Consider the following 11,898-nt stretch of genomic DNA (forward strand, 5'->3'; position numbering starts at 1 on the left):
ACAGTCATTCAGGCCTCACCTAACCTGTGCTTAGTCTTGGATCCCACCCTCTCTTAGGCTGCTACACTCCTGACAATTCTCCATCATTCCCTCATGGTCCTGCTTGTGAGCTCACAGCTTTCCCAGGTACTGAGCTCACAGTGTCCAGTGTCTCCAAGGACTGCACTTCCACAGTGTCTGCTCAGGACAGGCCACCAGCGTCCTTGTCCCAAGGAGACTCTTCATGTCCATGAACTCACCAGTTGTCTCCATCACCCACTGGTCTACTTCTTCAGTTGTTAAATTATAGTATATATAGTAGTTATTCTTAGTCAATTTGTTTCTCTGCTCTAGGTTGAATCCAAAGATTTTTGTTCAAATAATTTAAAGAAGAAACAGTTATAGAAGATAATTCACATTTTCTGTTTCTAATGTTTAGGTGCCTATCAACAAACACTGTGTATTTTCTGTGAATCCAGAGTCTTGTGGTTTCTGGTCCATAACATGAAGCATTTATTGAATGAATGATTTATTTTGAAACTACCAAGTGTCTGCTGCATGATAAAATAATGTAAAGAAGCTCCAATACAAAAATATTTTAATAGTTTGTGAAATATACAGTTATAGAATTCTCTGAATATTACCGATAAAATTAGCTTCTCATTTGAAAATATTAAATTAAAACACAAATAACACATTGACAATAACCCTTGTGGTCCAAGAATATCTCCCATCAATACTATAAATCCCAAACACATAAAAATCCTGCAGATATTATTTAGATATTTAAAGCAAACTATGATTATAGTAAACACATTCATCGATCAAGTACAATACATCAGAATTGTGGCTTAGAGACACTACGAATGCAATTATAGGTGCAGTTTTATCAATTTTCATAAATCTACCATAGCCACCCTAGCACTGTCTTTGTGCACCCATTCCATATATATGGTAGTGCAGCACACATCATACTGAAGACTACTTCCCTTCATTACTGAGCTGTTTATACATGTTACTGGGAAATAGGCCAAATTTTTTTAATTGCTTTATTTTTTAAGCTTTATTTTTATCACTCTTATCAAACACATCAGAAAGCATATCAACAGTGCATCTTAAGATAAGTCAGTTTACAACAAAACTGAACAAGGCAATTGTGTTTGCAGAAAAGGTTTTCAGCAAAAAAGTATGCAATACAATCAATTGAAATGCAGTGTTCATACTTTGTAGGTATATTGGAAAAGTGGAAAATAAAAGTCCTTTGCTACTCAGCAAGAAAAAAAATTAGAGTAAAAGACTTGAATGGAAACCAGAAATTGGGGATTTGAGAAAAGTACTCAGTACTGACACATATATACATTTATAGTCCCACTTAGTTATTAAAAATAAAACAAAAAAAACCCTCACAAATAATAAGACACCACAGAGAACCATAGTGCCAAGAAATGCCAAGACCAATATGCAATTGAAACGGGTAGAAATGTTAAAAACAATTATTCACTATGCGTTGTAATATTCTTGTAATTCTGAGGTGAAGGTAAACCAACAAGAGAGAATACTCCTTTAAACTGGCTTTGGTTTAAGTGATCTTTCACATTTGTTTCTAGTCACACCTTCTTAGCAAAAACATAGCAATTACATGCTACAGAGGGAAAATAGTAATCAATTTAATATTCACAGCCAATCACTGCAGTGCTGACATAGGAGGCCATAAACTGTTAAAGTTTATTGATTCTAACTGGATCCCTAAGCATGATTAAAAGATAGCAATGATGAAGCCCTTTTTGGAAAAAAAAAATCCCTTCTACTCCAAATTCAAAACTATTAAAAAGGATATAAAGGAATGTTACACTATTTAAGATTTTTCAAAAACAATTATGAATGAAAGAGTAAATCCTGTTGGAAGATATGATAGCTTTACACTCTGCAAAGTCAATTATCTACAGAAGTGCAGCTTAACTTTTCTATTATAATAAATAAACACTACTTAGTTCCATAAGGTGCTGTAAATTCGCAGCTAGTGCACGCTAATGCCACTCACTGTACCCAAAGTGCAAAGGGAAATACAGAGATGTTTCATCTCCACTTCCTTTCTGATCCTTGATTTCATGAACAGTGATGAACACCAAATACACAAAAGCTGAAAATTCAAATTTTTATTTGAAAAAATAAGGCTGAAGTGAACATGGATATTTAATCTGGTTTCATAAACTCTTAATAATTATTTTCTGGGGAACCAATAGTGAGGAATGTACAGAAAATCAATATTTCTATGTTACCAGTACCAATCCTGGATTTTAAGAAGTAAATATACTTTTTAGACCATTAACTATATGGAAGATTACTAATATCAGTAAGGGAGTGGTTTCCTTCCGCTCATCTCTAATTTTTATACCACTTATCTTTCTCCTCCTTACTAAGACCTGGCAGTCTTCTGACGATCCACGCTAACAATTCAGCCATAGCTAATTCATTAACTACAGAGATTCTGTGTCCATGCTGCAGGATTTCAGAATACCTCACCACATTTGATGTTACACACTACACATTCACTGTCCTGATATCATGATTATCATGAAGGGGAGGCAATCTAGAAGAGGAGGGCAATTCCAATGTGGGATAAAAAAAGGACTACAAATAATCCTCATGGACAATCAAGAGCACAAGGTAGTGAGTAGCTCTGATTTCTACATAGGAGTTTCTCAAGAAGAAACAAAAAAGAAAAAGAAAAATTCCAGGTTCCCCCCCACCCAGAATGTGACTTATTTTAATTATACAAAGTAGTATAATAAAATAAGCTCCACTCTGCGCAACAAGGATTTACGGTCCATAAGGCAAGTTAAGATAGAATGTTTTTCTGTGCCCTTAAAGCAATACACTATGACCAGATGTCATGGAATCTACATGGCCTTCAAAAAAGCCATCCATTTTCTCTGGCTATTGTGGCACCATCCCGATTTGAAGAGAAATAATACTTAGGCAATCACTCATTAAGTTTCCCATGAATTTTGGCATTTATGGTGCCACAAACACTGTCATGAGTATGACAACTCTGAAAAGCACAAATAAAGCAAACTGAAAACAAGTCTGCAGAAGCAGTACAAGGAACAATGAAAGTGCTGACCTACAGGAAAATGAATAAAAACTTTGTATGAGGAGAACAAAGGTTGTGTAAACTATATACCTTATATCTTGAATTAAGGACATATTAATGACCCTCTATAAAATATAGTTTCCTAAATGCTCTCTGTGGTTTAGAGATTTCTTTTACAGCCCATTTCTCCTATAAAATTATAGCAAAAAATAGTTAAAATTATTTACCATCATCTTAAATATCCATAGTACTTGTCAATTGCATGCCATTGGATGAATCTACTGGTCATTATACAATTTAAAAAAAGAAAAACATCTGGGGGAGGTGGTTAGGATATCTAACATGTTATATTTTATGGCATCAGGAAGAGAAGAAGCTAACCTAAAACAAAGAAAAACCTTTTAAAATTTGGAGTATTCCAAACACTAAAATGTCCACGTTCTCTAAGACTAAGAATGTAATTTATTGAAATATACCACAAGAGGTTCAGATGAGTGCCCCATGATGGGAACTCAGTATTTCATCATCACTGAGAAGGGTTGTGAGTAACAGTAACTTGAAAGACTACCATCTCAAAATAAAGGTGATTTGTTGAGCACCTTAAGAAATGAGAATTCTTTTGACCTTTTGTGACCAGGGACTTGGTAGGAATGTTTTATTCTAGAGAGCTACAGCTAGAATAATCAGATTTGAAAAAGGAACCCAACATTAAAAATGGAACTAGATCCAAGGAAGAATTAAATTCTGCCAGGTAATTCTGGCTTCTCCATCATATATAATGTGGGAACAAAATCAAATTTGAAGTTTCATGTGAACAAAAATGGCAAATCAAGGACATTTGGGACTTTACTGTATGACTCCAAATTATCCCAAGAAAAAGGTAGAGGGTGTAATTAATTATCACCATCTGAGAATCTTTCATCCAAACGAGTTTCAATAGTTTCCAGGAAACACAAGGCACTTGCTTAAATCTCTAACTACCTCCATATCCACTTTAATCCAGACCAAAAGTCAAGATGTGATTCCATCTGTATCATAATCTGAATGAAGCCATCTAGCATGTATCCTTGCATAAGAGTCCAGGTAAAACATGTGGTTACTGGGTGTCTCTCTCACTTCCTCACCCATTAACTATTCTATTCACTATCAGTTTCTACGGTGCTGATTTTCACTAAATTATAAAAAATAAAATGCCATACTGCCAAGTATAACTGATAGAAATTATGCAAGATAGGCCTAATTTAATAAAGTTGAAAAATAAAACCTAAGAAAGTGATGACAGGCCAAAATTTAATGCCAGTGAAGACAAAAATGTAAAATTAAAATCTTGAAAATACATTCTAATTTTTTTAATTCCATGAGTACTATTTTCATCTTAGGTAGCATCAAAATAAGCAATAAGAAATTAAATAACACAAAAGATGATCAACTGTTCCTAAAATATTCATAAATATTTTCAATAAAAATAAAAGCACTTTGTCAGAAAAGAAATAATGTCATAAGAAGGAAGAGAAGGTGAAGAAACAGAAGATCAGGACCGTATTCTCCCAGACCCAGCTGTGTGTGCTCAATGACAGATTTCAGAGACAGAAATACCTCAGCCTTCAGCAGATGCAAGAACTCTCCAGCCTCCTGAACCTTAGCTACAAACAGGTTAAAACCTGGTTCCAGAACCAAAGAATGAAATGTAAGAGGTGGCAGAGAAACAATTGGCCAAATATTTGCAACAGTGTGACTCAGAAGGTCTCAGGCCCTGCAGAATACCCAGGCTTCTACCCTGCTTACCACCAGGGGTGCCTGGTGAACACACCTGGAAGCCTTCCCATGTGGAACAACCAGACTTGGAACAACCAGACTTGGAACAACCCAGCTTGGAACAGCCAGTCGTGGAGTAACCATTCCTGGGACAGTCAGGCCTGGTACTCCCAAGCCTGGAACAATCAGGCCTGGAACAGTCCCTTCCTTAACTGCAGAGATGAAGTGCTACAGTCCTCCATGCAGCTCCAGCAGAATTGTCCTGTCAGTGACTTGGAGAGCATCTTGGAAACTGTTGGGGAAAGCCAGAACACAGCACAGCAAACCACCAAGCATTTCAGTGCCTCCCAAGCACTAGATTTGCTCCTAAATTATTCTGTGAACATGCAGCCTGAAAATGTGTGAAGACAGGTGTATTGTTCGGCCTCCACCTAAACAGGGGCTGCCTACACCACTGCCTTTTCTTTTGGGGTTGTTGCTATTTTACAGCTGTGTGTGAATCTGCCTTAATAACCTGGTTCTCATTGTGTCTCTTAGGTCAGCTCAGGGATGAGGCATGATTGGAGTCTAAACAAAGACAGTTCAATACCCTTGGTTGCTGCAGATGACAGGATGTCTCTGCGTGGATGAGTAGATTCAATTCTAGTTCGGATAGCTTTGGGATCTAGAATCTAACCTCAAGAGTAGGAAGTAAAGATACATAATGAAGAATTACTATTTTCTGGGGTTTGGGAGACTTCGTTAAAATCTTCCATCATTCAAGTTCAGCTAGAGTGTGCTTCATTAATTTTCTCTGTTTCTGCCTCTGTTTTTCGACAAACTCTAATTTGTTAGTCTGCTCATTAATATTTGTAGAAATATATTTTGTATTTGGATACAACATGATAATATCGCTAACAGTTTGGCTGCTTTAAGAACAAACAAATAAAAGAATCATGTGAAAAAAAAAAGAAATAATGTCATATCTATTGCCAATTTTAGGTTGTCAGAGATTGGAAAGATAAGTGTGCAGCATAAAATATTTGTACCATATTATAAAATGTGGTGTAAAAATTGTAAACAATATTTTAAAGGGATCATCCAGGTAAACGTAGTATAAACAGCAATATACTTGCATGACTAAGGTGTGTTCACGCTGTATAAGCTACAGCCCGTACTCATATGGTTTACCTGGCACTGCTGCTCTTCATCATGATCGGTCCCTCCATTAGAGAGACTGCAGCACAGGATTCAATCGTCTAAAACACTCTGAAGCATGCTAGTGAGATCCTTTAATCCATAAGCAGTGCCCTCAGCTACTTCTTTGCTAGGAAACACATGAGCAAAACCTGTGATTCCCTTGCAGACTTGTGCAATGGCAACCAGAAGGAAGACAGCAGAAAATCTTCCAGCAGGGAAAGTAAGATTCTGTGCTAGTCTTCCTGTGACATGCTTGCACATTATGTGACCTAAACTATGACAGCTGTATTTTAAGGACATATTTTCTTTCTAGAGGAATGTTTAAAAGTGGAGTCTAAAATTAAAAATTGTCATCCTATAATTCAGTAGTCTACCATCTGGGTTGTTTTCACACATGAGAACGTGCATTCCACAGGCAGAGCAAAAGTTAAACAGTTTCAATCAAACTCCCTAACTGGCTTCTCTCTTCCTGTTGATTTCTACTTCACTAGGCTGGAGGGGAAAGAGAGGGGCGCTCCTCCAATCCACCCCCACCAGCTCCCACCAGGAGCAAGGGCTTTATAAAGAGAAAGCTACATTCCACCCTGCAAACATGAATGTGCAGCAAGAATGAATCCTTTCTCTAAGGGAAGCCAGGCTGGGGACATCCGCAGGGAGGGAACCAGATGCAAATGCACAGCCCTGCTCCTCCTGGGTGGGGGGCTCCCGGTTGGGGTTGCTCAGTGCTCCTGAGATTACAGTGTCAGGCGCAAGCAAGTCAAAGCAGCTTCCACAACAGGCATCTTCTATCAGACCAGTGCTGGGGAGAAAGGCGTTTCAAAGGGTGCTTTTGTGAAAAGTCCAAGTGGTTGCCAAAATCATACTCCAGGGGGCATGGGTGCAGCAAGGGGAGGCACGGGACAAGGTCAGGGGCGCGGGGACAAAGCTACACAGCCGGGTCAGCAGGAGGGTCCAGTGGAAAATGGGGGGCGAGGGCGGCCCTGGACTGTGGAATGAAGATGTGCCCTGAAGCGGGCTGTGAAGTGCAGGGAGTGGAGAGGAAGGAAGGGGCTCGGGGCTGCTGCGCCCTTCATGGTCACAAACGGAGCACTGCATGGCCGTTGTCTGGCTGGGCGGCCCCTGTCTGAGCCCCTGGACCCAGTGCCCAGGCCTCACCAGAAGGGTCTGCGGCCCTCGCAGCCCAAAGGCATGCCAGACCAGTCAGGATCCAGGCTCCTCATTGAGCCTCTGAGGTCAAACCCGCCCCCTACAGATCTGAAAGCAAGGGATGCATCCCCAGAAGGGGGCACCATGGAGCCCACTGCCCAGGAGTTGTCCCACCTCCTCCCCTCCCCTGGTGAAGTGGAACTGAAGCCACCAGCTGTCACCCAAAGACACCCCTCAGGCGGCTTAACCACCCTAGTGTCCCCCAAACAGGCCCAGGTGAACTCTGCGGTGTGCAGCACTTCCTGGTGTTGCATGCTTGCTGAATTCCAAGCCATCTCAGTGACTATCAGGGAGGAAGCACCATCTTAACAAGGTGAGTAGAGGCTGCTGTGGCTCATACCTGTGTGCAACCACATTACTATGTGAGAGGAATAAATCTGTGGTCCCCACTGAATCTGAGCTGTCCTGCCCTGGGAGGTGCTCCCCCCCTCACTGTATCACAGGTGCCAGGAATCAGACTGCCAGGGTGGAACACCGACAGGCAGCTGGCTCTGGGAACACCTTGTCTCTTTCTGTGCAGGGGGCAAGTTCGTGGGCTGAGAGGGGACCCCCTGCCCCTTGTGAGTTTGAGAGCCATGTATACCATGAGTGCGGGAATTCTGTGACAGAGATGTGGAAATATGTAGAAAACTGCCATTGTCATTATTCACTTAGAAAGAAAAATATTTGTATGGTGCCACAAAGGACCTCAGCCAAAACAGACATAAGTAAAAAGGACAAAGCAAGAGTAATTTTTCCATGGATTCAAAATATAAAGATATTTTCAATACATTCAGGAAGGTGTGTGAGCACACTCAAGAAAGAACTGTACCAACAAGGTTTGAGTCCACCACTTTATGTGAACTGGAGGCATGGGGTGGTGTCTGGGGCAGAACTTAATTAAATATTCAAAGGGGGCAGGGTTGGGGGAGGGATCTGAGTACCACTCATTTCCTTGACCTTTTTGGGAAATCTCAGAAGTGTCATGGCTTCAGGTGCATGATGAGAGTAGGGTGCCAACCATGGTGAGTTTATTACAATGACTTTATAATGAGCTAAAGGCTCATGGAGACACAGTTGGCAGCCTTGTTGGTTATTTCCAGCTGGCACCTGTTGTAAGTGCCTAAACTGCAGGAGCTTCCATTTTCCACTGCATGGAATCTGGCGTGTTTGGTGCTGCAGCAGTCAATCTTCCTGCTAGCTATCCCCCACCCTGATACATCAATGCTACCCCACACATAGGTACAATTTTCTGTGCCTTTTAAAATTTGTTTTAATTATTTTCATATATCACTTCTCAGCCTTTAGGCTAAGATCAAGTGTAAAAACTTATTTTTTTAAAGAAAATTAATTTTTCCCTATGGAGTCCAGAAAGAACACGGCCCAGCTGACACCTTGATTTTGACCCAATGAGACCTTTGTTGGTCCTCTGACTTCCCAAACGCTAAGATCAGACAATTTTACTGTTTTAAGCACTAAGTTCCTGGTAATGTTTTAAAGCAGCAATAAAAAATTAATACTATCACTTAAAAAATACTGTCAGATAATGACATAGACACAGATGTATAAACTAACAGAACAGAAAAAAAAAAAAAAACAGCTTTGGGACAAAGGGCCCAAATACATACAGTGGGAAAAATACAATCTTTTCAGCAAATGGTCTGGGGGAAAGTTGTATCCACATTCAGAAGAATTAAATTAGATCCTTATTTCATACCATAGACACACATAAACCCAAAATACATTAAAATCTTAAATATAAGACCTGAAGGTGTAAAACTGCCAGATAAAAGCATAAGAGAAAAGCTCTACAACATAGGCATGGCTGATAATGTTTTTGATATTAACCTGAAGGCAACAAAACAAAACAGACAAATGTGACTACACAAAATGAAAGTTTTTGCACAACAAAGGAAACAACAAGGTAGAGACAAGACAGACAAAGGACCTCAACATACATATCTGAAATGAAAACATGCACGTGAACATGCACATGGGAAATGGCTGGACACCACCAAAAATCAGGGAAATGCAAATTCACACCACAGTGAGCTGCCAGCATCACATCCGTTAGAATGGCTTTTATCACAGATGAAAGATAACATGTTTTTGTGGATACAGTCTAAAGAGAACTTGTGTATCACTGCTGGAAGTGTAATTGTACAGACAGTGTGAGAAACACCATGGCCATCCCTCAACAAACTAAAACAGAATTACCACGACCAGGTGCATGCACAGAAGAAATGAAGTAAAGTGTGTTGAAGAAATACTTGCTCCCATGTTCACTGCAGCAGTTTTCACAAGAGCCAAACTATGAAATCAACCTACATTTCCATTTAGGATAAAGAAATAAAATGTGGTCAGTGGGATACCATTCAGCTGTTAGAAAGATAAGGCTGATACTTTGGACAACATGGATGAACCTGGAGGATATCAGGCTGAGTTAACTGAGTCAGAGAAAGACAAATACCACTCAGTCTCAGAACCCACGTGGAATGTTTACAAACTTAACTCAGAGAGGAGAATGATGGCCTACAAAGGCTGGCATGGAGGAAAGGAAGGAATAGCAAGTTGTTACTCAACGCATACACAGTTTCAGATATGCTGGAGCAGTAAGTTTGAAATCTTTACACCTTGCAGTGATTACAGTCAACAACAATATATCACCTATTTTGAAATTGCTAAGGGTTCATTTCAAATGTCTTATCCCAAAAAACAAATAAGTTGACAAGGTGATGGACATATTAATTCACTCAGTTTAATCATTCCACATTGTTTAAAGATACAAAAGCATCAATTGTACCTCATAATTGTATGCAATACAATTTGTTAGTCGAAGATTCTATTAATATTGAAAGACATGTATTAAATTATTAATAGTGGAAATAATAAAGCAATTGAGAGCAGTACTATTTGGATGGATGGGCTGGTTCACAATACTGTAATATATGTTTAAAAGTGTTTAAATACATATACATAGTACACATTTGTAAGATTTCACTGGGTTGAGCAGTGCCATTTCAGTGACAGATGTGTGTTCATCACAGAAAATTCCACAAACATAATTTAAAGAAATATACATTAAAGACATTACTGATAGGGCTACTTACAAGTTACTAATGGCACTATTTCTCTGGATTGTTATTTTCAAAAGTCAATCATGCCTGCATGGAAAATAATGTGTAAAGACATGAGAGGGTACTTTAAAAAGTTCATAGAAAATGGAATTAAAAGATAATTATGGAGCAAAAAAAATGAAATTAATTGATAAATTTTCAGAATACATATTTGCATAAACTTTGAAGGCCCTTCATATTTCTTTGATCTTTTTCATTTTGAAAAATATTCACTAAGTACTGCATTTGTGGCTAGTCTATGTCCTAAGTGATAGTAATAAGGCATCTAACAAGACTGACAAAGTATCTGCTCACAAGGAGTTCACATTTATTTAGAGAAAACATACAAAATCCCAAAAATGTAAATATTAGAACTGTAATCAGAGTTAAATGCTGTGGGGAGCAACTGAGACTAGACTAAGTTACTGGAATTAAGACTTATTCTATGCATCTGCTCTCCCACAATATGGTGCTGAGGGAGCAAACAACCTCTACACAGCTGCCTCATCAGTTTGATAAGCTGCAGGAGCTGATCCTGCTCCTGATTGGAGGAGAGCAGCGTGCTCGGCATGTGGGTAGCAGAGTTGGGATTGGTGGAAGAGGACTATAAAGGAGGAGAGAGACAACATACACCAGGAAGATCTGAAAGGAACACCTGAGGAACATCTGAGCAGCACCCAAGAGAGCCAGCCGGTGCTGTGCCGCTCCTCCGTGGAAGCAGGGAAAGCGGCGGGGGGGGGGGTGCTGCCTCTCCACGGAGGTGGAGGGGTCGGCAGCTAACCTGAGACGGCATCGTTCCTCCGCGAGTGAGGGACCGGCAGCTAACCTGGGAAGAGCCGGGCAGAAAGAACAGCGCAGGGTCCTGTGTCGTTCCTCTGCAAATGGGGGAGTGACAAAATGCTATGAATACAATCTCCTAAGTAAGTGGAATAGAGAATGGTGGGTGGAACTCTCCAACATATAGATGGTAAGAAAAGACTATTTTAAATTTGTATTCATGTATTTATTTAAAAGGCAGAGAGAGACAGGTGCAGAAACAGGAAGAGAGATTTCCATCTGCTCATTCACTCCTCAACTGCCTACAACCACTGGTGTTGGGCCAGGCCAAAGCCTGGAACTCCAGCCAGGTTCTCCGACATGGGTTGACAGGGACCCAAGTACTGTAGCCATCACCCAGTGCCTTCCAGGGTACCCATTACCAGGATGTGGGAATGAAAATGGAATTGCAGGGCTGGTGTTGTGGTGCAGTGAGTTAAGCCAACACTTGTGATGCCAGCATCCCATATCAAGTGACGGTTCAAGTCCCAGCTGTTCCACTTCCAACCCAGCTTCCTGTTAATGTGCCTGGGAAGACCACAATGTCCCAAGTACTTGGACCTCTGCCACCCATGTGGGACACCAGTATGAAGCTCCTGGCTCCTGGCTTCAGCCTGACCCAGTCCTGGCCTTTGCAACCATTTAAGGGGTGAACCAGAAGATGGAAGCTCACTCTCTCTCTGCCTTTCAAATAAATAAATTGAGAAAAAAACTGATCTCAGACTCAAACCCAAGCACTCTGATATGGAATCCGGGTTTCCTAACTGATGTCTT

General features: G+C 40.2%; 1 protein-coding gene across 1 annotated transcript; it reads left to right on the top strand.

The window, feature by feature from the left end:
* Window positions 1–4,132: 4,132 nt before the first annotated feature.
* Window positions 4,133–5,764, top strand: LOC149120380 (homeobox protein NANOG-like). The gene is made up of 2 exons (XM_089320785.1): window positions 4,133–4,156; window positions 4,577–5,764. The coding sequence occupies exons 1-2, from the start codon at window positions 4,133–4,135 to the stop codon at window positions 5,231–5,233; spliced, it is 681 nt and encodes a 226-aa protein (XP_089176911.1). The 3' UTR covers window positions 5,234–5,764.
* Window positions 5,765–11,898: the final 6,134 nt, after the last annotated feature.

This window comes from Oryctolagus cuniculus, chromosome 19, assembly GCF_051225735.1.
Source record: "Oryctolagus cuniculus isolate XC-2025 breed Fujian yellow rabbit chromosome 19, ASM5122573v1, whole genome shotgun sequence".
Taxonomy (NCBI): Eukaryota; Metazoa; Chordata; class Mammalia; order Lagomorpha; family Leporidae; genus Oryctolagus; species Oryctolagus cuniculus.